We start from the raw sequence: 26,630 nt of genomic DNA, 5'->3' as shown, positions 1-26,630 counted from the left end.
ATTTGTATTTTTTATATATAAAAGAGTGGGTTTGATGTAGGCTATCTAGCTGATAGATCTTTGATAACAGACATGTTCAGAGACATAATTTTACAGATCAAAACTACTCCTGTAAGTGAACCAGATATATTTCAGAACTTTAATATGTGGCACTGTAGTTATTCAGACAAAGTAATCATGATCTAATTGGATATAATATTGTACTAATAAATTTCAGAGAATCCTGAAATTATCCAAAAAAATTGCTCAATCCTGAAGTGTTATTATTATAACCTTCTAGAAAATAACTGTAAACCGTACTCAATAATATGCCCAGCATATGGGCATTATAAATTGTATTTCTTCTATATCTTATTTCTGAATAATCCCTAAAATTGTGTGCCTTTTAGACATTATAATTGCATTATGATAGCCATGTTCAAATATATAAAAGGATGTCATATAGAGGAGAGTGAAAGGTTGTTTTCTGCTGCTCCAGAGAAGTGGACACAGAGCAATGGATTCAAACTACAAGAAAGAAGATTCCACCTAAACATTAGGAAGAACTTCCTGACAGTAAGAGCTGTTCGGCAGTGGAATTTGCTGCCAAGAAGTGTTGTGGAGTCTCCTTCTTTGGAGGTCTTTAAGCGGAGGTTTGAGAGGCATATGTCAAGAATGCTTTGATGGTGTTTCCTGCTTGGCAGGGGGTTGGACTGGATGGCCCTTGTGATCTCTTCCAATTCTATGATTCTATGATTCATTGGTTTGTAAACTAAACCAAAATGTAAAACACTGTTCAGGACATGTTTATAGCACAGCTTTGAAGAGGTATATTTAAATACATTTTTGGACCACAATCTAAGGCAAAACCCAAAAAATTAACCTGTGGTGCCACTGCCATCCTACACCCCACAGCATCCAAGGTATTCAGTACTGCTGAGCCCCCTATATATACGCAAGTATTGAATTGTATACAGTTAAAAGCGAGGGCTGCCTTGGAACCTTCGCGGAGCGCCCTTCCCTCGCCTCTCGGGTCACCATGGCAACCCAAACGCGAGGCGCCGGCCGCGGGCGCAAATCTCTCGGCACAACGGAGAGAAAACGAAATAAAACTTAAACTATTCTCGTCCCCCCCCCTCCATGTTGAGGGCGGCGGCAGCGGCGGGCAGAGCGGCGTCCCAAAGGTCAGGAAAGACCTGGGCACGGCTGTGGGCACCTTTTCGAGCGGAGCGCCCGAGGCAGGAGAGAAGGACGCGGCGGGTCCCTGGCCTCCTGCGCCCGCCGCCTCAAGGCTCCTCCCGCGCCCGCCGCCATTTTGAGCCGTTGCAGTCGCCTGGCCGGGCGGGAACCGCGCCGCCTTTAGTCCCTTTTCCCTCGCCTTAGTTTGGGGGCAGCTGGTTGCTAGGCCCGCATGCCCTCCCCACCGCCACCGCCACCAGCAGCCCTGTTCCGCCTCCGCCTCGGAGGAAAGCCGGCGGGCGCGCCTGCTTCTTCTCCCCTCCGCCTCCCAGGTAAGCGCCCCCTTCTCACGCCCATCTTCTCCATCCAGGGTGTCATCCCAAACACGCTTTTTCTCGGGAATAAAACCCCACAGGACTATTGCTGCATAGACATGCGTAGGATAACGTTGACACACACACACACACACACACACACACACACACACACACACACAGCGAGAGAGAGAGAGAGAGAGAAACCGGCTCCAGGGCTTGAGTGTTGTTGTTTTAGTTGGGTTTTTTAAAAGTTTTGGTTAGAAAGGCACACCTCTTCTTGATTTGAGTTGAAATCAAATCCATTTTTCTTTGGCTGCACACAAGGGCTGGGCGTCCTTTCGTTGCCCCCTGGAAGAGACACTGTGCCTTTAGCAGCTGTATGGCAGCTAAATCATTTTAGCAGGCCCCCCTCGCTGGAGATGCAGTGGTGGGAACAAACCCTGTTCTAGTACAGCTGCATTTCTGCCTGACACACAACGGTTTTTTAGCAGGACGACAACCCTGTTTAAGATTATGCAAAATCAATTGCAGGTCAGTCTTACACATGTGTTTGCTCCTAAGCAACCCCCAAGTGTGTACAAGTAGGGGGTTGTTCCCAGGTAAGTGTGTGCCGATGATGACAGCACTGCAGCATAAAATCACCCTCTAGGAATTATTATCATTATTTTTGCTATTATTATTATTATTATTATTCGTGCTATTTTACTAGAAAAAGAGGTGCCCACTAGAAAAAGAGGTGCCCAAATTCACCATGAACTTGCTCTCTCTTTTAATGCCAATGGCGTCCACCTGAGGGGTGCTGGAACTGAGTTCCAGTGAGTTCTGGCTGAAACCCCTCCACTGATTATTATTTTTATTTATATTCCCCCCTTTTCCTGGGCTGGGACTCTAGGCAGCTAACAGATAAAAAATAAAACACACACAGGGGATAAAAACCACCCATACACAGATAAAATAGAAAAGACTAAAAAGAATCCAACAAGAAGCCCAGTAAGGAGTTGTAAACAATTCCTTTCCCCTCCTTTCAATATATGCTTGTATGCAAAATAGGGTTTCTACCTCAGACCATTTTACTGAATGTGGTGGTGTCATTTATTTCTGACCCACCTGTTAGGTCTAACCTTCGCAGGGCTGCTTAACACTAGAACAAATAGCTTACAAAAAAAATCATATAAGATAAAGTTATACTGTATTGGGGGGCAGTACTCATATTAGTAAAAAGAATGGTTGAGTAAAAAAATGTTTTAGCATTCAAGAGAGGGCATTAAGTGGAGTTGGTGGGGGGAATTGCACATGTGCGGAGCCACTATTGGAAAGGTCTTCTAGGGATGGGCGAAGGAATGTATGTACGGTACTACTTTTCACTGATCCACACTGCAAGGACATGACCTTGACATGTGGTGTAAATCATATCTAAACTTAGCTGTGCTTTAAAAATATGACACTGGATATCATTGCTCACTTTCATGTTCTTATAGTAGCATATTCTACAGCCTCCATGCAGTTGGATTTGGGGGCAAAAAAAGGCAAAAAAAGACTGTCAATGAGACTAAGATATTTGTGTTTTCAGATATCTGACATGTAGTCTTGGAGAAAAGTTAATGTACCCTGTTTCTCATATTTTAAGACATACCCATAAAATAAGCCATAGCAGGATTTTTAAGCATTCAAGGAATATAAGCCATACCCCGAAAATAAGACATAGTGATAGGCGCAGCAGCAATGCCGGCCGCGGCAGGAGGAGGAGGGAAAAATAAGACACCCCTTGAAAATAAGTCATAGTGTGTTTTTTTGAGGAAAAAATAAATATAAGACATGTCTTATAATATGAGAAACACGGTAGATTACTAGCATAGCAACCCCTGCTGGCGTCTGGGGTGGGGGTGCAGTGCACATGTGTGCTGCGCCATGACGGCATGGCATCCCAAGTGGCAGGGGGCGCCGCCCAAGCAAATGCGTCCCTCCTGGACCAGCGCTGCCAGAAAAGCAGCCGCCGGGAGGGTGCCTGGGAGGGACGTGGCTGGCATGTGCTGGCCTGCAGGATGCCCCAGCCGCATCCCTTCTGGGTGGGCGGCCTGTGGCACGCCCCACACTGCTTTTTTGGACAGTGCTGCGCCCGCTGGGGGGTGCCTGGGAGGGATAGCGACTCGGATGGTCTGCAGCCAGAATGTTGCCCCGCCCCTCTCTTCCAATGCTACTGATGTAGATTATGCAGCAGCAGTGACTAATTTAGGCTGCTCGAGGGTCCTGTTTAAATGATTGCAGCCTTGTTCCTTGTTCTGGTAGGCCTACTTGTTTATTTGATGGCTTCTAAGCAAGGGTACATGAGGCTATAACCATGTAGCTTGCTTATTTGGAATTGAGTCCCAATTGAATTCAGTAGGATTTATCCCGAAGCAGAATCCCTAACTCATCAGAAAGAAAACCCCAAGCCCTCGTCCTCCCTGCTGTTGTGCCTTTTAATAGCACGTTGATCTACTAAAATCAGCTGGTGAATCTTCATGTCATTGTGATAAGCATCATCACCTGCTAATATCTTTATATCAAGCCACTTTTTAAAGAACAGGAACAATGAAGGAATAGGAGCAAAAGCAATGTAAGCTTGCAGAAGATTACAGCTTTATAGTCCAGTCCAATCCATATACTGTGGAAGTAATCTTATATAGAAAGGGCCAACCGAAATGATTAACGGGATGGAGCAGCTCCCCTATGAGGAAAGGTTAAAACATTTGGAGTGCTTCAGTTTAGAGAAATGATGAGTAAGAGGATACATGCTAGAGGTGTATAAAATTATGCACCATGTGGAGAGAGTGGAGAGAGAAATGGTTTTCTCCCTCTCTCAAAACACTAGAACTCTGGGGTATTCAATGAAGCTCAATGTTGGAAGATTCAGGACAGACAAAAGAAAGTACTTCTTCACACAGTGTATAGTTAAACTATAGTTAAACTATACTAAATTATGGTGCTGGAGGAGACTCTTGAGAGTCCCATGGACTGCTAGAAGATCAAACCTATCCATTCTGAAGGAAATCAGCCCTGAGTGCTCACTGGAAGGACAGATCGTGAAGCTGAGGCTCCAATACTTTGGCCACCTCATGAGAAGAGAAGAATCCTTGGAAAAGACCCTGATGTTGGGAAAGATGGAGGGCACTAGGAGAAGGGGACGTCAGAGGACAAGATGGTTGGACAGTGTTCTCGAAGCTACGAACATGAGTTTGACCAAACTGCGGGAGGCAGTGCAAGACAGGAGTGCCTGGCGTGCTATGGTCCATGGGGTCACGAAGAGTCGGACACGACTAAACGACTAAACAACAACAACAAAATAGTTAAACTATGGAAATCACTCTCACGCGAGGCAGTGATGACCACCAAATTAGATTACTTTAAAAGTGGATTGGACAAATAAGGCTATCAGTGGCTGCTAACCTTGATGGCTTGCCTGTTGTAAGCAGTATGCTTCTGAGTACCAGTTGCTCAAAATCTCAGGAGGGAACAAAGCTCTTGTGCTCAGCTCCTGCTTGTGAGCTTCCTCCACTGTGAGAGCGGAATGCTGAACTATGAGCCATTGGCCTCCTCATCCAGTAGACTCTTATGTTCATATAGAATTGTACCTGCAAGCCTTATTTTTATTTCATTGGATTAAGGTGTGCCTAATGGCATATCTAGAAGCCGTAAGTAAGTGGCTTCTAACTCGTCAGCCTTACACACTGATCTTAAATCCATTTACATGGAAGTCAGTCCCACTGACTTCAGTAAACTTTCTTCCAAGTTAAATATACTTAAGATGTCAGCCTTAGTTATTACCTAATATGACTGCATCATATGACTGCAACCACCCCATTTTCAGCTGGTGTTTTCATGCAACTACATTACAAGGAAAGGCAATGGGGTACAATATTAAAATGTCATTTCACCGCACATTCTTTTGTTCTGCATTTTGGCCTGGTGACGTGTTGTAAAGTTGCCATCCTCATATCTATTGTACTATCGCTGTGGCGTAAAGTTGTCATTGCTTTATTGGATATAAATGTATGGTGTTGCCAGGGTTGATAGGATACCCAAAATAAAAATGGAATTGTAACAATTTCATAACTGCAGTTTAAAATACGAGAACTTGTGGATTTATAAATCCTCAAGAAGTTGCTGGCCTTCTTCTACCTTTGATGTTCTTTACCAAGGAACTGAATATACAAGGAAGCAAAATACATATAGTCTTGAATGCCACCTGCTTCTTATTCTTCTCATTACTATTATTACAGTCATATGTGAAGTCAAGTCCTGCCATGATTTGTAAATATATTATTTTATATTATGTTCACTCTGGTGTGTGATCTACATCAGCAACACTCTCTCTCTCTCTCTCTCTCTCTCTCTCTCTCTCTCTCTCTCTCTCTCTCTCTCTCTGGTGTTGTTGTTTGTTCTTTTGAGCCCTTAACCAGCTTTTGATACCAGCAGCTGTGATATCCTTCTGAACTAACATGTTGAATTTTTCTTGTTTTTTCCTTGACACTGATCTATCTAGAGGACTGGCTCTAGAAAGTGATGTTGAGAAGCTACTATTCCTTCCTTTGAGTATTGGCCTATGAGTTACCACTGGATTCCATCTTGTCACCAATGCTATTTAACATCGCCATAAAATGCCTGGGGTAGTTAGTCCAGGGTTTCGGAGTGTGGTGTCATAAAATATATGGGTAGTGCCTAGCTTCTTTTTCATCAGATGCTAGGGAAGCAGTTGAAACTCCAAATTAGTGTTTTGAGACTATGGCATAGCTGTCAACTTTTCCCTTTTCTCATGAGGAATCCTATTCGGAATAAGGGAATTTCCCTTAAAAAAAGGGAAAAGTTGACAGCTATGGGCCATGATGAGCTGGATGTGACTGATACTTAATCAAAATAAGACAGGTACTTTTGGTTAAGAGGAAAGCCAACCCGGAAATATATTCCTATCCTGTGTACCCTGACTGTGGTTCTCGTTCTATGCCTTTAACCAGGAAGTGTACATTTGCTATTGTATACATATTAGTTTACAAATAATGTGCATACATTATACCATATGAAACAAGATGTTATGATGGACCCAAGAAACATTAGTTGTTAAGAGAGGCAGCAGTCAACAATGCAAAGAAAACTGTCAATTTATTGTTGTGTGAGGCTTTGCTCACTCTTATCATAGATCTGTGCCGTAAATGTGCAAATGAAACAGTACTTTCCCTCAAATATAAACACACAGAGGATCCCATTAACATTTATTTTGTCCTATATAGAGGCTTGCTTGTACCGGTAACATTTTTTGTTATTTGCTGTAAGTTACTAGAGAAGACTAAAATGTGACTTTATTTTCTGCATGAGAATTGGTAGCTACAGCAGAAATGCACTAATAATTTGTCTTTAGTGTTATGCTTATATTATGTAATACCAAATGGGAATACTTATGCTACTAACGCTAAGCGGGGGCATTTATAATGCTCTAAACATAATTATGCAGTATACATATTTCCCAATTTATTTCCATAGTGCAGGGTAAAATACTACATAAACAGAATAATAATTCCACTGTATTTTATTCTATTAAAATTAGGGATGTCATCTGATGAAAGAATTCTAGTCAATAAAGCACCTGTCTTTTAACTATACAATCAATTAAATTTAAGCAAATGTGCATATGACCAGAATCTCAATGTAGATACCTTTTTTTTTTGAGATTGTGAAACATAAAATTGCTTGCATCTTAAATAAAACTCATCATTCATTGGCATGGCTCTCATATAATGGTAAATCAAACAAACTATAGTTTACAGTAATAGGAATTAGCAAACATGGTGGTGCACGTTACTGAAGTCATGCCTGCCCCCCTCCTTCCTTTGCCATGCCAGGAGGAAGCAGACCAGAGCACTGGCATAGTGTTATGTGCAAACTAGTTCTCATGGCTCTTTCTCTCTAAACAAACCACAAGAAAAAGCCAAGAATAGATATGGGATGCAGGCGTGATTAACTCAGGCTCACTATTGTGTGCAAAGCCGGCCATTGTCTTATTTATTCACTATTGGAACAGAGTTGTTTACCTTCAACTCACAGGTAAACTTGATCTGGTCTGCCAGATCAATTAATCAACTAAGTTAGTGTTGATTAACAATGCAGTTCTGTGCATGTTTGCACAGAAGTAAGTTCCATAGTGTCCACTGGGGCTTTCTCCCAAGTAAGTGTATTTCCGAAATTACTTTGACTACTAAAATGAGTAATATTTCTTGAAAAGTCATCCTTTTATAAAAAGGGCCTATGATCCAGAAAGAACACAGGGATTTGCTTTGATGAAGTCTATGTCACCTTGAATTTTAATGCCTCCAGCCTTTAGCATATTTTTCAAATAAATTGGCAGCTTATGACATCTTTATAGGATGCAATAAAGTAGCCATTCTCTCATTTTTCAGCCACGGATCAAAATTCTTATTATTTTACTGCCCTAAAAGCATGTACTTTTAGCACAGCATACCAGCCCAACTGGGGATACAGAACCTGAGTGCTACAGTTAATGACAGATTAACGGAACAGTGTTTAAAGCTATGTCCCACTGAAAGACATTTTTTATTTTCTGAAATTTAGACAACCAGACATTATTCATAACCCAACTATCTGTATGTTAACGTTTTGATTATTGGCTCCATAAGGCTTCTAACATTAAAAACAGAGAATATACCCAGGAATCTCTTAGTACTTTTACCACAGACCCTGATTTTATCCTTATTGCACATGTTTGGCTCCCCCAAACATACACTATTTACTGCTAATGCCTGTTTTCCTGTCCCTTTATGTAGACCGGGAACAATCTGTTATGCAGTTTGTATTCATATCAGGGTGGATAAAAATCAATGATTTTTTTTAAAAAATAAAAAAAATCGGATTTTTTTGATTTAAATCGGATTTTTTTGATTTAAATCGATTTTTTTGATTTAAATTGGATTTTTTTTAATAAAATGCTTTTTGAGGAAAACATATTACCATCCAAAGGTTATTCCATCATGAAATAAAGATTAGTTTTTTAATTATGTAGTATAAGGTTGTATATGTTTAATTTTGGGGGTAAATAAATTCCATTAATCCATTCACAATGTCATGTTCTTCCAGAGGTGTTTTTTTTTTTTCAAGATTATTGGGCAGTTTCTCTGCCTACAAGATATTATCACAGGTGCTTGGTTTACTTTTGCAGTTCTCAAAACTGGATTTGACTCAACAGAGATCACATGCCTCTTCTTCACAGCAAAAATGTTATAACATGAACAGAGTTGAGAAAAAGACCTTAATCCTATTGTTCTACAAACCTATGAATACAGAAGCAGCCCCTTCAGTGCTAAGTTTCAAGAAGTTCAGTGAATAGAATAGAAACAATATTTTTCTGATTGTTTGGAGTGGACAGTATTTAAGTTTTTCATGTGTAGGCTGGGCTGACAGTCTAAGTTTCTTAAAATATATATATTTTGTTTTTGTTTAGCCAAATTAGTTAACAAACATGGATGTTTGTTTAAGCAAATAACATTTGCTGAAATGTTATTGTTTCAGTTGAATAAATCTATTTAAATTGTTATTATTAAGGTAATGATTATTTTTCTCCTTCCTAAGTACCGTACAACAGTAAAGTTGTCCAAATATGAATGATTAACCTATTAAACTGGGGATAAAAAAACTAATATGAAAAGTTGTTATTCTAAAAATCTTCATCTACTTGCATATTAAAGTTATACCAGCAAGAATTAGTCTTTATGATTTAAATCAACTATGATTTAAATCAAGCCTTACTGACTAGTGATTTAAATCGTGATTTAAATCAGTTTGATTTAAATCAAATCCACCCTGATTCATATCAACTAATTCCTCCTCATCTTTATTCAAATTTCATAGAATCATAGAGTTGGAAGATACCACAAGGGCCATCCAGTCCAACCCCCTGCAAAGCAGGAAAATTTAATTTAGTTAAGACGATAGCTATCAAGTTCTCCCTTTTTTAAGGGAAATTCCCTTATGCTGAATAGGCTTCCTCATGAGAAAAGGGGAAACTTGACAGCTATGGTAAAGGCCGATAGAACTTTACATCTCTGTTTAAGTTTAGTCTCTTTTGTGAGGATGGCAGATATAGTTAACCATGAGGGGTTGTTTAAGAGATGTGTTTGAAGACCAATGCCTTCAATAACATTCATACATCTTGCTACTATTATTATGGCCAATAAATTGGGCCTTTTCATTTGATAATAAGAACGTAGTTTTCTTATTCGATCAACAACTAGCGCCTACAGCGAAATGTTCCAGTGTACAGTATAGTACTTCTGTTTGACGTTGCATTCAGCCAGCCATACTACCATGAATTGGCAGGATTTTGGGGAGGAGGAAGAGGATCCTGGTGAGGGGTGCACCTGGGAGTGGGTCACACGCGAGCAAGCTGGGGATGGGGAAGGAGAGGTTGTTGTAGACAATACTTACAGGGTGACATGAGTGGGCAGGGGCTAGTGCACAGGAAGCCGAGCAGTAGAACCCAGAGCCAGAGAGGTCCCCACAAACATGATGGGTCCTAAGACGTTGGGAACAGCATTTGGGGCACTCAAGGAAGGAGAGGCAGGTCAAGGCCTGCAGCCTAGTTCACTAGCTGGCCAGGTGGGGAATGAGCCATGTGATTCCTCAGCTGGGACAAGGTCACATGCCTCATCAAGCCCAGATTGCTGCAGTCAGCAGACACAGTATAAGAAGGCAGCAGAGCTGAGTATACTGTGGCTGCTCAACTGCCCATGTTGAAGGGCCTTGCCTGGAATTCTTCTTGGACCTTCAAGGGTTTCTAGTTTGACTGCTGAACTAGCATCTTGGCTTACTGAGCCCAGACTGCATTTCCTGATCTTTGGACTTGGCTTCTAGACTTGGAACTTTGTCGTATGAATTAGCTTCTGGACTTGGAACTTTGCCTTGGCACACTGTCAGCCAGGGGATCAGGACACATACCCTCCTTCATGATACTCTTATTACCCCTCCTACCCAGTTTTCCCTTTCCCCCTCTCTGCCCGTAGCAGTCAGTATTCCATCACTACTGAGCATGCTCAGGTCTCATTAGGATGTTCTTGGAGTTTTTACTCCCTTATGATTCGCGCCCACCCACACTCAATATTTTCTGTACTTCTGTAAACCTTAGGCTTTTACTAAGCCTGCCAATGCCTCCTTCTAGTGTATGGTTGGTGCTGTTTGGGCTACAGAGAAGATTCACACTCGCCTCTGAACTTTGGAAACACAGGGAATGGTGATTAGCAGCATTGGAAGTTGTCTTATATTAAGTCAAGCAATTTGTGCATCAAGCCCAGTATTATCCATTTTGACTTGTAAAAATACTAATGGTGGATTGGAAAACAGCGATTACTGATTTGTTTGTTTTAAGCTAAGGAATGTATAGTAAATTTCAGGTTACTGAAACCACTCCATCTTGAACTTTAGTTTATGCAACTTATGCGCTACTACTAACATCTCCCTGCAGCATACTTTTCCAAAATCAAGTATTTAACAGAAAAGGTCTCTGTCCCTAAAGTCACTGCACATTTCCTGAGAAGGCTCACCCGGGGATCCTGGCCACAGTTTTATTCATATAGATTGATATTATTTCAGTATCATAGGCCTTAAAACAGTGTTGATTTATGTGAAGCTGAGACACAACAGAGGCAACAGTTTATCACATATGAAGGGTCATAGCATCTTTCAGACAAATGAATTCTACATATTGAATATTTAAAACTAAGTCTATCAAAATGACATACCATATATTCCCTCAAAATACAAGCTAACATAATAGATGATCTCAGTAGGGGTGTATTAATGTTCTTTATTGGCTATCATTGTTTCAATATCAAAGCAAAGTAAAAGTAATAATCTTTACAGAGAACTTCAGAAAGACAAAATAACACATGACACTGTTCATGAATTTAAATGCATGTCCTATCAGTTTTTAATACATTGCGGGTTTGTGATGCATGCATAATTTTGGAATGGGATCTGGTCGAGGATTTAGATGTTCTGTTTGCCATGTTCATGGAACAAACTTTGAAGAAGATGAAATTGCTAATGCTTCTGATGCATGGCATTCTGGCTGCCTGGATGAGGTAGGAACTACTATTACTCTTTAGGACTGTTACACTTTAAGAAAGGCTAGTAGCCGTTCAATATTTGCTCATCTGCTTGCAACACTATCCTAATACCCACGCCTATAAAACATTGGGTTTCGTAATAGAGGCAGTTAGTATGCACTATTGGAGCTATTTGAGTTGCTGTAGCAAGTCTTACATTATTATTGTTATCTCCACATAAAGTATTTTTTGCAGTTGAAAAATGAATACAAAACCTCTATGACTAGAATGCATATACGTATAATTAATAAGAGCACACATGGATCAAGACAGATGCCCATCCAGTCCAGCATCATATTCACAGTGGTTAACCAGATGTCTATGGGAAGCCAACAAGCAGGACCTGAGCACTACAGTTCCTTCCCCACTTGTGATTCCCAGCACTGGTATTCAAAGGCATTCTGCCTCCAACAGTAGAGGTACAACATAGGGCTATGAGTAGTTCCAGTCATCATGGCTGTTCTCCCATAGTTTGTCTTATCCTCTTTTAAAGCCCTCCAACTGCGTGACCTGTAATTTCCTGAATTCTATTTTTAAAATTGGTGTTATAATGGGCACTTTCTAGACCTCAGACATGAAGGCTGATATTAGGGGAAAGTCACATATTTTTGTTGACCAGCAATTTCACTTGGAAGTTCTTTAGAAACTCATGGATATATGTCATTTGCCCCTGGTGATTTGTCATTTTTTAATTTATCAATAAGGCCTAGAACGTCTCTATCACCACTATTTCCTCAGTTCTTCACACTCACTTCGAGTGAAAGTTAGTTCAGGAACAGGGATCTGCCCATTAGCTTCCACTGTGAAGACGGATGCAAATAATTTGGCTTCTCTGCAATCTTATTTTCCTCCTTTAGCACACCCTTGTTTCCCTTGTCATCTGTAGATGCAACCACCATCCTAGCTGGTCTCCTGTTACTGATGTATTCAATTTTGTTGTTGTGGACCTTTTTATTTTAGCAATGTGCTACTGTATTTGAATTCTTCACACACACTCCATCTCTTATTGTCTGCTTGCAGAGGATGTGGGTAGCACTGTGATCTAAACTGCTGAGTCTCTTGGGCTTGCTGATCAGAAGGTCAGCAGTTCGAAACCGCATGATGGGATGAGCTCCCATTGCTCTGTCCCAGCTTCTGCCAACCTAGCAGTTTGAGAGTATACCAGTGCAAGTAGATAAAAAGGTGCCGCTGTGGCGGGAAGGTAAACAGCGTTTCTGTGCACTCTGGCTTCCATCATGGTGTCCCGTGTCTAGGGCGGTATATAAGTTCAATAAATAATAAATAAATAATAAGTGGTTTAGTCATGCTGGCCACATGACTCTGAAAGCTGTCTGTGGACAAACGCCGGCTCCCTTGGCCTGAAAATCAAGATGAGCGCTGCAACCCCATAGTCGCCTTTGACTGGACTTAACTGTCCAGGGGTCCTTTACCTTTTTACCATTTGCATTTCTTTTACCAAACTTTATATTTTGTTTTGCGTTCTTCATTTGGACAAGGCTTCCATTTTCTAAAGGAGACCTTCTTGCTTGCAATAGCTTCCATGTCAACAACATTCACAAGCAATGCATCCCAGTCTAAAATTGTTGGCTAGTGGCAGTTGTAAAAGCATCTTTATGGCTGGAGTATATGGGAGGATTTTTTCCCACCAAGTCTGAGAAGCGTTGCTTTTGAACATTTCATCTTTAACTATAGATGCAATGTGGAAGTTGAGCTCCCAGGGCCTTTGCCAAAAAAAAGGTGCTCTTATTCCTGGCCAAGCACTTTGGTGCTCAACACAGAACATGATACTCTGAAAAGGTAGATTCCACCAAGACAATTCTTGTATTATGCTTATTATAGGAAGCCAGCTGTGTCATCACTGGCTCTATGTGTACACTGGTGGAGAATTGGGGCGTGATGAAGTGCCATTTGTTTGTTGGCATCTGTCTGTCCTAGGAGAAAATGGAGGTGCTACATGTCTGGAATGGGTACAAGTGTGATCACCAAAGAAAAGTATGTGCAAGTAAAAGCTGCAGTGTTGACTGTGAGATATGTTTGCTTTCCTTTACTAATAAGAATGCCTTATTTTAAATGTAAGGCACTACCAGACTTTTATTTAAAGAACATAGAAATTTTACAGCACTATTTAACCACATGTTACAGTTTAATTCATGCTGTCAATTTAGTAAAGCAATTTAAAGTAATTGCTAGATAATACATTTGCTTTTTAAATCAATGTCTTAAAACTTTTAGAAAACTGATATCTGCCCTGGGTAGCAGATGTGATGAAGTGTACATCAAAGTACTGGTAATAGACACTGTTGAATCAGTAACATGAAAATATGTACACTAGATTATGATCATAGTGTGACTGCTTTGAGATATTTTTTTCTTTTTAAAGCTCATTTTTATCTCCCAAATGTAATAGTGAGTATTCTTAATGCACTAGCTAAAGAGGAGGCCGTTGTTAATTTCTAAGGTATAGTAGACTTTTATTTCAAAAAGTATCACAAAATAGTTAATGTTAAAAGAAAAAAAATGGTACAGACATCATGTTATGGAAAATTGTTCCATTAAAGTTACTACCAGTGCTGAAGAGAAGCCATGCTAAGGCTTGATTTTCACATTCATGTATATTGCTTGATTTCTCTACACTTGATGACTTGGATACTTAACAACTCATAACTAGATGTTTGAACCATTTCTATTGAAAAGCCTTGCATTTGAAGTAAATGTCAGGTTATTCTTTCTGCAGTGTTCAATGATGATTCATTCATTCATGCAGGTCATCACTCCAAGTCACAGTTATCAAGTGATGGACAAAGCATTTCATAATCAGGACCAAGCTGTAGCCTTTCATGTGAATAGGCTAAATCCCAGTGCTCCTAAATTCCAAGGTACTTCCTTGACTCAAGTGCAGATGCTCTAGCTGAAGTTGCTCATAGAACACAGCAAGAGAGAAGTTTTTGATAAATGTGAAAGAAGCATCGCCATCAGTTTTAGATTGATTTGTTGAGCTTTATATGATATTGGCAGCACAAGCTTGCCCTACTGGGCCGCAAAAGGAATTGGGCCTTTTGAAAGTTTCATTCTAATGCATTGGTCTTCAGTTGGTGTACTGGAGCCCAGTAAAGTGTTGTGGTCTGATCCAAGGTGGGCTGCAACGTAAGTCCTACTACCATAGAAATATATGGTTAAAAAGTAAGGGAAAAAAATCCCCAAGACCATTTTTAGGTTAAAGATGGGTTCTACTTCAGAAAAAGTTGAAGACTACAGTTCTAACACCCAGAAGGGCCAAGTTCCTTCTTCTGCCGCCTAACAACAACAACAACAACAACAACAACAACAACAATAATAATAATATTTATACCCTGCCCATCTGGCTGAGTTTCCCCAGCCACTCTAGGCGGCTTCCAGTACATATAAAAACATAATAAAACATCAGACATTAAAAACTACCGAATACAGGGCTGCCTTCAGATGTCTTCAGTAGCCTGCTACTACCCTATCCCCAAGAGATAAAAACTTTCCTGGCAATGCCTTTTTCACCAGTAATCATGGCCATTGAACTACAGACCCCATGATCCTCAGTGGAAAAAGATGCTGGCATATTTATGTTAGGATGCTGCACTACAATTGCTTGAATATTTGTCAGGATTGATTGATTGACATCTAAGGTTGGATATTTGTCCTGTAAACAGAGAAAGCTGAACTAGCTAGTAAGCACAGCCAGAACCAAGAAGGTTGTCCAGAATAAAACACACTTCTTTTGCTTCAGGTATTACGGGATACTAGCTAGTGCTAGGCAGTATTTCAAACACAGTACCATTTCATATTTTAGTAAAGCTTTTGTGGAATTTCATGTAATGTTTTTTCTTTAGTTCTAGTGACTTCTAGAAGCATCCCATTGCTCACTGATGTATTGAAATAATTATTCCAGCTGTGAAATTGCTGTCAGGATGTTCAAGAATGAATATCAGGTAAAACAGAAATGTTTATTCATTAACTTTTACACAAACTTATAAACAAACTTTAAAAAAGAGCAAAATTTTGAAAACGTTAGTTTGAGCTTTTAGTTTGAACTTTTTAAAAGCTCAATTATTGATGTTCATTTCTGTTTTATAACGTTCTAGATCTTCTTCAAAGACTTGACCAGGAGTCCACAAACTTTTTCTGGCTTTTATAGTTAGTCAGGTTCTAATCATTCCCAGCCTGTAAAGCTGCATATACAATTATTCTTTTAAAGTGTATTTGAAGCACATTTTCCCTTAATGACTCTGCTGTTTCCAGCTAAGATCCTGCTCCAGCCCACAAGCAGGACATGAGAGCAATAGCAGTCTCCCCACTTGTTTTTCTTGGCAACAGATGTTCAGAAGCATACCAAGACTCTAACCCCTTTTAAAGCCATTCAAGTTGGGTGCAATAACATGGCCATGAATTCCAGTGGTGGTTTTTTTTGAGTGTTTTAAAACATTCTTTGCAATATTTTTAAATACTTGTTTTTAACTTTTTAATACAGAATGTTAATATTTTATTTTATATTTTTGTAAACTGCTAGAAGCTTTGTTGCAATGAAGTGGTGTATCACACACACACACTCACACTCCTTTTGTCTGTCTTGAATCTTTCCTAATTCAGCTTCATTGGATAACCTTAGTTTTTAGTATTGTGAAAGGGGGGAAAAACTGTTCATATTCTCTACAGAATGCACAATTTCATATGTCCTTGTTCCAGACTAAAATGAGCCAAATGTGTTTTTTATTACCAGCTCTTTGCCATAATTATACAACAATAAAATATATAATAAAGCAATCAAAACAATTAGAAAAGGAAAAAAAGAAAAGTGTAAAACCAGTAAAAACAAGACCTCTTTCCTAGTCAGTTACAACCAGATGAGACCCAATTTGTTCATATTTGAATTGAGGATCCCCCCCCCTCAATGTGCATAAAATTATACTTGTTCAAGTTGAACAGCATTACCTATTTTACTGCTTATTCACTCAGTTTGGAAATATTCTTTTGGAGCTCCTTGCAATCCCTTGTTGTTGTCACCCTGGATAATTTGGTGTCATCACCAAAAGTATATTTTTTCCCATAAGGGGGTTAGGTGGTGCACCTGCATTAGCATTTCTAATCACCATTGCCACCTGGACATCTTATTACTCTTGGTATCTATATCAGGAATTGGATACTATTTCAAATGGATACCATTATGATTAAATTATTAAGCAATGGGGTGAAAAAAAGCACAAGTGATACCATACTGGACAGTTCATTGTTTGCTTTTCTTACAGGGTGGCCCATTTGTTGAAATCTTCAGTGCTCAAGGCAAGAACCCTGGAATGAAGTGGAAGGTTTCTGGCAGTCCTTCAGTAATTGGGAAGGTACGTTTCATGCAGGAATGATAAGACCTTGGTATATAAACTAAAGAAAATGTACATGAAACTTAACATTAGAAAGTAATAAGGGCTTTGACCTGACTGTGGAAGAGTTGTCACTTTCACTTCTTTTACTGTGACAAAAATAAATGACCACAGAAGTTAGCGCTTCATACAGCTAAAAAATTCTAATGGCAGAAGGCTTAGAATAGTTTTTTCTTATTACTGCTGGTCTAGTCCAGTCTTTTCCTGGCATGAAAATAGGTTCACCGGCTTAAATTCTGCATGTTGGGTTTCTTTCACAAAGGCAGAGGAGGAGGGAACTAACAAAACAATTTTATTTATACCCTGCCTATCTGACTGGGTTGCCCCAGCCACTCTGGGTGGCTTCCAACACACATAAAAACTTAATAAAATGTCAAACATTAATAATAACAATCTGACCCAATACAGTATCCCAACTTTCAGCTTCCAGGGGTGGCTCACAAAACAGAATAAGTACTGAGTCCTGATAGCAGTCCCTAATCTCAATCAAAGACTCATTGTTCATGGAGAAAGCTCTAGGAGAGTGGTGGCAAACCTGTGGCCCATGAGCCATATAGGACTCTCCAAGATTTCCAACCATTTGATGTTGAAAGTGATTTCTTTCTTTTTGCAATCCAGAGAATAAGTATAACACATCATCCTCAGGGGGTTTGCCAATAGCAGATGCAGCCTATGAGTTAAAAAAAGGGTTACCCACCCCAGCATTGACAGTCAATTCTGCTGCTGCCTTTTGCTTGTGATAGGCTTCACAACCAATAAAAATCTTTGTATTTGTAGTAAATTGGTGTTTTGGGACAATTGCTTTGGCCGCCCCAAGTATAATACCTTCTTTGTTCGTTTTATAGGAGTTCGATAAGCAAGTGAAAGGCTTTGTCTTTGTGCTTGAAGGAAGCAGTCAAACAAACAAGATGCAACTTCCTAAGGAAACCAGGCAAACTCGTAAGTGTTGTTGTTGTTTGGTTGTTTAGTCGTGTCCGACTCTTCGTGACCCCATGGACCATAGCACGCTAGGCACTCCTGTCTTCCACTGCCTCCCGCAGTTTGGTCAGACTCATGTTCGTAGCTTCGAGAACACTGTCCAACCATCTCGTCCTCTGTCGTCCCCTTCTCCTTGTGCCCTCAATCTTTCCCAACATCAGGGTCTTTTCCAGGGAGTCTTCTCTTCTCATGAGGTGGCCAAAGTATTGGAGCCTCAGCTTCACGATCTGTCCTTCCAGTGAGAGCTCAGGGCTGATTTCCTTCAGAATGGATAGGTTTGATCTTCTTGCAGTCCATGGGACTCTCAAGAGTCTCCTCCAGCACCATAATTCAAAGCATCAATTCTTCGGCGATCAGCCTTCTTTATGGTCCAGCTCTCACTTCCATACATCACTACTGGGAAAACCATAGCTTTAACTATATGGACCTTTGTCGGCAAGGTGATGTCTCTGCTTTTTAAGATGCTGTCTAGGTTTGTTCACCATCAACTCGTAAGTACAAATGTATTAAATATAGTTGTAATACAGTATCATAAAATGTGATTAGGCTTTGATTTTTAACCAGTAGTGTGCTACAAATATAAAATTTGGCCAGTTGTGTCTTAAGCTAGGTTCTTCCAAAGTTAGAGGGAAATCTCTTTTTCAGCTAGAGCCACTTAGTCAAAAATTACTTTTGCTCTTGATATTTTAACCATTTCCCCCTAGGCCTCCTGCTGCTTTAAGCCAGCATGCTGCAGAGAATAGAGTGTGATGCATAGATGGAGGAGAAATGAATTCAAGCCTTCACTTGGTTATTGAGCAGACTGGTTCACTTTCAGCATGACATACTTCACAATGTAGTTAAAAGGATAAAATGGCAGTAGGAAGGACATGTACCCCACTCTAAATTCTTTGGAGAAAAGGCAGGATAAAGCTGAAATAAATAAGGAATACATGCATCGTGTGAACTCAGAAAATGGAAAGTCCCTTCCTTGTGAAGTCAAATGCTTCCCTGTACAAAGTGCTTCTTTTCTAAGGAACCAAATGTCTTCCTTCCCTGTTGGTAAGTTCAGCAGAGTTGACTGGCCAGATGTGATCATATAGGCCCTCTAAAGATGATGACCAACTGACAAATATGGGCACACATTGAAGAGGGTCTTTGAATTGTTTCTGTGAATTCTGGAAAAAGAGCTGTAATCCTGTATTTTCCATGTTATTAGGCTTGTTTAATTCTTATAAAATTCCTTTATAGGAGGAAATATTTCATAGAATTATGGAGTTGGAAATGACCATGAGGGTAAACCCTGTATAATGCAGGAATCCTTTGCCCAATGTGGGACTCGAACCCATAACCCTGAGATTAAGAGTCTCATGCTCTACCAACTGAGCTATCAGATAAGATTCTTATCATGAATTACCAAGGCATTCTGTTAAACCCTATTGAGGGTTATGCGATCTTTCCTCACATAATTTCAACTATTATATGGCAAGCCTTTCATACAAATCAAGCTACCTCTGTTTATTGTGCAACAAATGCATGGTACAATTATACTAGGCCACTTCTAGGGTTGCCAGACTCAATAGAGGACAGGACTTCTGTGCTTTTAATTGCCCTGCTCTCTTTTGAGTCTGGAAATCTTAAAGAGAAACCAGCAGACCCTTTGCGTAAACAAAGGGTCTGCTGGTTTCTCTTTAAGGTTTCCAGACTCAAAAGAGAGCAGGGCAATTAAAGGCACAGAAGTCCTGTCCTCTGTTGAGTCTGGCAACCCTAGCCACTTCCCTCAAGGAAAACACCTGTGTTTCTAGGTTATTGCCATTTTCCGCTGGGAAGAGAGACACTGCTTTCTTTCACCAGCATATTAATTTTTTCATGTTTCCTCCAAAGTGCCCAGCACCATTTTGTCCTCGCAGCAACCCTGTGTGGTAGGTTAGGTTGAGAGATAGTGAATGTCAGGGCAGTCTCATTATTTTAATTTGGATCTCCATCGTTCAGGCTGACAATGTAAGGTCACAGTAGACTGGCTTCAACAAAGTCAGGGTATAGAATTCATTTCAGATACTGATGTCGAACCTTGCTAGTCTTCTGTATCTTGCATTGTGCCTTTAAAAACAAAGAAATCCCAAAACATAGTTAGCTTGCTCTTAAATTCATCACATATGAGGCAATCAGACACACACACACACACAGAGAGAGAGAGAGAGAGAGAGAGAGAGAGAGAGAGAGAGAGAGAGAGAGAGAAAACAAGCGTTGGGGTTTGGAGACAGAGTGAGGGCAGCATGTCCTGCAAGTGGATGAGCTCTTAAAAACTATGCACTGACAGCAGCTGCGAAAACATGGGCAAAGATATGTCCTAAATAAAAGAAGGTACATTTTGAGCATTAATAGTGCATTTTTTATTTAGTGAGCTGAGAATTCTGGGAACTGAGAAAGTAGTATATGTCTATCTGCTAGTCATATCACAGCTTATTATTGTGCAAGTAAATATTTTCGGTGGTAGTCAAAATTACAAATGGGGTTGTAGCAATGAGTTACAGCATAACTTCATAAGGAAATAGTATTCAATAAATATGTCATTTTTCTGTATATAAAATGTTAATTTAAAAATGTTTGGCAGCATGTGTTTACGGTTTCTACTGCTCCTTTTTGTGCGCTCTCTTTGGGTGTGTTTTCTAAAGATCTAGAAAATGAGCCATCAGTGATTTTAAAATGGTTATATTTTGCAAACAAAGGAATGATTATTTGAGGAATATAGTATCCAGAATGTGGTCTAATAGCTCTGCTATTTTCTCAGGCAAGAAGGATCTGTCCCCATTTCTTTCATGATGACATTACAAATCAGCCTCTAGGCACTGCACGTTGTTTAGTCTATATTGCCTGTTTGTTTTGTTTTGTTTGCTTCAGATGAAAGATGTTAGAAGCAAATGTAAGAGGTAGCTTTTATTTCTTTTGACTGGAGTTTACATGGGCCTTTGTATGTCAAAATGGGTACAAAATTAATTTCAGCACAGGGAAAGAGTAAGCAGCTTTTTCAGCACAGATGAAATGTACTCTGAGCTGGTATGGTGAAGCTACCACATGTGTATTTCATTTTCATGGAACTAAGTTGATTAGAATATTTTTTCCTTGAACCTGTTTGATATCTTGCTATTAGGGATCTAACTCATTCATTGTGGCATATGGGAAAGCCCTTTTATGCATGGGATTCATGCACGCAATGGCATGCTTAGGGTTTGGAGCAAGTGAGATAACCAGTTGGTTAACCAGTTTCATATGCATGTTAGTAGTATTCAAATAGAGGAGAAGTGATCGAGTCTGAGTAAAGTATAAGCTGAAGGTGACTCAGCAATGTTACATGGCTGCTGAAAAAGCTAATGCAATCTTCAGCTGCATTAACAGAAGCGTAAGGTTGTATACTTAAGTTAAAAGGTAAAGGTACCCCTGACCATTAGGTCCAGTCGTGGACTACTCTGGGGTTGCAGCGCTCATCTTGCTTTACTGGTCGAGGGAGCCGGCTTACAGCTTCCAGGTCATGTGGCCAGCATGACTAAGCCGCTTCTGGCGAACCAGAGCAGTGCACGGAAACGCCATTTTCTTAAGTTAGTCATGACTAAAGTAAGCCCATTTACCTCGGTGGGTCTGCTTGGAGTATTTAGATAACAGGAGGTAATAAAACTCTGCTCTATGCTGAACTAGTCAGGCCACATCTGAAGAACTGTGTCCAGTTTGTGAGTGCCACATTTTGACAAAGACATTGGCAAACTGGACCGTTTGTAGAGGGAGGCAACCTTTTCTTTTCTTTTTCTTTTTTGCACCGAGGGACAATGGAATGCACTTCTGGGGTGAAGTCAAAGGGATAGTTTGTCCACTTTTGGTCCCCACCCTGCACACAGCTCTCACATGTGGCTCCTAGAAGCTGTCTGCATGCAATAGGGGAGTCTCCATATACACTGTCCAGGCTTACACCCCAGGGAGGTTACTTTGGTGCTGCTAATGCAGCGGTTTGTCTTCACCCCCGGAGGCACACTGTATTGTCTCTTGAGATAGGTGGATGCCAACAACAACAACAGTAATCTGGCAAAATCAAGCTAACACCTCTCATTGAGTTTGTATACTTAAGGTACATTTGTAATAGGCTTGTTTATAATTATAATTATAAACAGCCTGTTACAAACGTAACTAGAGGGCTACAAGGAGAAGGGGACGACAGAGGACGAGATGGTTGGACAGTGTTCTCAAAGCTACTAACTTGAGTTTGACCAAACTGCGGGAGGCAGTGGAAGACAGGAGTGTCTGGCGTGCTCTGGTCCATGGGGTCACGAAGAGTCGGACACGACTAAACAACAACAACAACATAATAATTATATTTTGGGAATGATTCGTGTTCTTATGTAGCTGCATTGGTTTATACTTTCTGGGTGTCCCACAATCATATTATAAAGTAGCTGTATTCTATGTCAGAAATCAAGCACTGCTAGGGTTTGTTTCTTTTTGTTTTTCAATGTATTGCTTATCAATAAAAAAAATTCAGCGTGTCACAAGCAAATTGTCATTCTGAAAGTGGCCTCGAGAAAAAAGTTGGAGAACCACTGCTTTAAATGCACTGACTCCCCCACTTTCCAAATATAAATCCAGAAACAATAATTAAAACCTATTTGTAGAAGAGAGGGAGGGGAAAATAAAAGTTTAACCTCAGGTTTCTGGATTTATCACTTAAGGCAGTGCTCCCCAACCTTTTTATTACCGCGGACCAGTCAACGTTTGATAATTTTACTGCAGCCCGCTGAGGGGGGAATGTTGATTGTTTATATTTTATTTAGATTGTTTTGATTTAATAATTTTAATTTAATTGTATTTAATGTTCCTTGGGCGGCCCAGTACCAATTGATCCATGGACCGGTCCCGGTCCATGGCCCGGGGGTTGAGGACCACTGACTTAAGGTATATAGAGGGTTGGAAATCAGACTCAAATTCTTAGGATTTTAATGAGAGGTCTCTGGGAGTATTTTAGATGCTGTCTGCTATCTTCCTTTAAGATAAAAAGCCGAGTTTAAACCTATCAAGATGATGGCCCTGTGGGCGAGTGATCCCCAGATCCAGGAGATAGATCAGCTGCTTATTCTGGAGAGGGTTGCACATTCCCTCTAAATCTACAGTTACATAGTTTGAGGGTGCTCCAGGTCCAGTCTTTGTCACTTTAGACACAGGTGGTCCAAGTAACTAGGAGCTTCATTGGCCAGCTTGGGTTGCTAATACATCTAAGAGACTGTCTCACAATATCTCACTGCCCAGAAACTGTGCTGTTCAGATGGGGCACTGATGAGTGTACCATTTGCCACAGAGGTGCACTTAATTGCTCATGGGAACCAGGCTTTTAGGGTTGCAGCTCCATTTCCTTGGAATCCATTACCAGCTGAAATGAGATAGACACCTACCATTGTGAAATTTAGGCACCGACTGTAAAGTTTACTGCCATTTGAACTGTATCTTGGATTGGGATTTGCCATTTTCAGCTATGTGATTTGGTTGTCATGTGATGTTCTGGTTAAAGGGAGCATTCCAATATTTATTGGATAGTATTTTGTAATTACAAATTAACTTTCCAAACACTGGTTATATGAGAAATGAGGCGCTTTAAAGTGTGCTACTGCATTAATGTTTATGGGTTCAATTAATTTTAAATTTCTGCTGTAAAATTTTCAGATCTCTAAATATTTAATGCATCTTTAATGAGAAATGGAATTTTGAATTGTATGTTGGCAGGGTTACAACAAAGTGCTCAGGCTTAATTTGAGAATTGTTAATTACTAAGATTGTTGCAATCTTTGTGTTTACAGCTTAAATTTGAATTACCATTTCCCTTGATTTTGCAGTGAACTGTAGAGTCATTCTGACTCTTACCACTTTGTATTTATTTAGAGATTTATTCTGCAGGTCAATTATCGCATATTTAAAACCAAAACATTAAACTAGGCTTTAAAACTGAAAGCAAAAATGTATCAGTAAACAGCAGGCAAATGTTGGAGAAATTGCTTTAGGCTATGTTAAACTTAAGACATCGGGCTTGTTCTATTGAGTGCTCTTGAAAGAAGTTTTTTGGTGTGAATTAAGGCAATCAAAAACTTTTGGAAAGAAAATTTAAAAAATTCCTTCCAGTAACATCTTAGAGACCAATTAAGTTTGTTATTGGTATGAGCTTTTGTGTGGATGCACACTTCTTCAGATACACTGGATCAGAAGTCACCAAACCCTTGTATATAGTCTGGTGATTTTTTTAGGATCAGCTCAAAGTTGCTGAGATTTCTTGCAAAGGGGAAAAATCCTGTTTTTATGGGGTTCAACTCACACTTCTGCAGCTTCTCTAGGAAAGGAAAGGCACCCATTTCTAATCAGCCAGTCACATGTCTCCCTCTGCAGACAACAATTGAGGCCTAGGCATGGGGCCAGACGGGGTGGGAAGGGAGCTAGCTCCTTTATCTCCCTCCCCAATCTCTTGCAATCAGCTGCTGAGCAGGTTCCTTTCAACACACTCATTCCCTCTTGTTAGCCTTTAGCTCTTTCTTTCTTTCTTTCTTTCTTTCTTTCTTTCTTTCTTTCTTTCTTTCTTTCTTTCTTTTTTAAAAAAGCATGATCTGCCTTTAGCCCCTGGGCAATTCGGCTACTGGAAGGAATTTTTTTTATTTTGTTTCGACTACAGCAGACCAACACGGCTACCTACCTGTAACAAAAACCTTTGGGATATGAACATAGGAAGCTGCCTTCTATTGAGTCAGACCATTGGTCCATCCTGTTCAGTGCTGTCTAAATTGAGTGACAGTGGCTCTTCAGCATTTCATTTCAGCAGGCAAACTGTGATATGACAACAGGTGATTTAAAGATCAAGCCATGGTTGCAAAGGAAGTTTTCTTTGCATCCCAGGCTCTTCATTTGCATCCCAGGATTGACTTCAAGCCGTGCCTGAAAGGAAGAATTCAAGCCAGGGATGCAAAGGAAGAATCAGAAGTGCACTCTGTAGACTCCTCATTGCAGACAAAAGTCAGCAGTTCTTGAATTCTCTGCCTTTGTGTCGCTGTGCGCGAAAAAGTGTAAAATTCAAGAAGTGTCAACTTTTGGCTGCAAAGGCAGAATCAGGAGCACATTGATTTCTTCTTCCTTTAGCTGTAGCGTGTAGCTTGAACTTTCCTGTGTCCAATGTCATATATGATGTCAGGCCCATGAAAGGTGGATGTGGCGAGTCCAAAATAATCTGATAGGGCTGCCATAGTATGGCAGTGCCATACCTCAGAGGTTGTCCAAAATGAGTAAATGGGTTGGCCTGAGGTTTCCCAGCACTGCTTTAAAGAGGCTTGTCCCCAAGGCCACAGTCCCAATTATGCTTACCAGGAAGTAAATTTATGACATTTATATACTCCCAGTTCAGCAAAGTTCTCAGAGGAATTTAAACATAGAATGAATGCAAAACACAACCAAAGTCCTTAAATAATTTTTTAAATCATTGAACCCAGTTAAACAGGCTTCTTAGTTAAAACACAAAATTCACAGCTGCATATCTATTAACTATTAAAGACACTGAAAGGGAAAAGCAAAAATGGGAAAGATTGAGGGCACAAGGAGAAGGGGCCGACAGAGGATGAGATGGTTGGACAGTGTTCTCGAAGCTACGAACATGAGTTTGACCAAACTGCGGGAGGCAGTGGAAGACAGGAGTGCCTGGTGTGCTATGGTCCATGGGGTCACGAAGAGTCGGACACAACTAAACGACTAAACAACAACAACAACATTGGCAAAGAAAAAGCGCTTTATATGTATTTATGCATTCTGACACTAACACCAGATTGCGCAGTGGAGTTCTTTTCTGCTAACCCGATTTCTCATACAGAGTTTGCAACACATTTAACTGAAATGCTTCTTTGTGTCTAGATAAGGGGTAGTCAACCTTTTTATACCTACTGCCCATTAATGCATCTTTCTTGATGGTAAAATTTCCTTACCGCCCACCAGTGCTTGATGGAAGGAGGATTCAGCTTGTGCCGTAGAACCCCCTACCGCCCACCTAGAATCCTGAAACGCCCACTAGTGGGTGGTAGGGACCAGGTTGACAACCCCTGGTCTAGATCATGCTTTTAAAAATAGAGATCCAAGCATAGGGTAACACAATCCGTTGTTTAGGGCTGATGAATCAGTTACATCAAGGATCACAATCAGCTGGTCTTAAGACAGTTGGAAGGGTTTGTTTTTTAGAATGGGGTTGGTCAATTATTCATTCAGTTGGTCATAATACGATAGTAGTACTGCATGGCTATTCTTGTTCATACAACTACAGAAACCTCCACCCCCTCCCTTTTTAAAAAAATTATTCTGTGGCCATTATTAATCAAAATCATTTTGTTTTTTCTGTCCTGAAATGGATTTTGATTTTTGCAAGAAACTTTGGCTTTCTGCTTTCCCATCTGAGCTTACATTTCTGTTTTAGACATCCAGCTTAGAACAAACCCTCAGTTGCCCCCAGCTGTCCTAATCTGAATTCTATTGTGTGGTGAATTGTTTAAGTGGTTCAAATAAACTTTGGATTTCTCATCTATGAGAGTAATCACCACATGCTTTTGCTGGAACATGCCTGTGAATTTTTAGATTTGTTTTTATGTGCCCTTGTA

At 40.2% G+C, this 26,630-nt stretch overlaps 1 protein-coding gene across 8 annotated transcripts in view; it reads left to right on the top strand.

Moving 5' to 3' along the window:
- Positions 1–1,100: 1,100 nt before the first annotated feature.
- Positions 1,101–26,630, top strand: part of CFAP20DC (CFAP20 domain containing) — a 137,324-nt gene continuing 111,794 nt past the window's right edge. For 3 of the 8 annotated variants that reach the window (XM_035106801.2, XM_060271285.1, XM_060271286.1), the window contains exons 1-4: positions 1,104–1,490; positions 15,487–15,579; positions 16,894–16,983; positions 17,868–17,961. In XM_035106801.2, coding sequence (XP_034962692.2) covers positions 15,559–15,579; positions 16,894–16,983; positions 17,868–17,961 — 205 coding nt within the window. In that variant the 5' untranslated portion in view covers positions 1,104–1,490; positions 15,487–15,558. Of the gene's footprint in view, positions 1,491–15,480; positions 15,580–16,893; positions 16,984–17,867; positions 17,962–19,734; positions 20,344–26,630 lie in introns of those variants that run through there. The other 5 variants (XM_035106806.2, XM_035106802.2, XM_035106805.2 and 2 more) reach the window with 4 other exon arrangements.

Source organism: Zootoca vivipara, chromosome 2 (genome assembly GCF_963506605.1).
Source record: "Zootoca vivipara chromosome 2, rZooViv1.1, whole genome shotgun sequence".
Classification (NCBI taxonomy): domain Eukaryota; kingdom Metazoa; phylum Chordata; class Lepidosauria; order Squamata; family Lacertidae; genus Zootoca; species Zootoca vivipara.
This window is presented reverse-complemented; position numbering and strand designations above follow the sequence as displayed.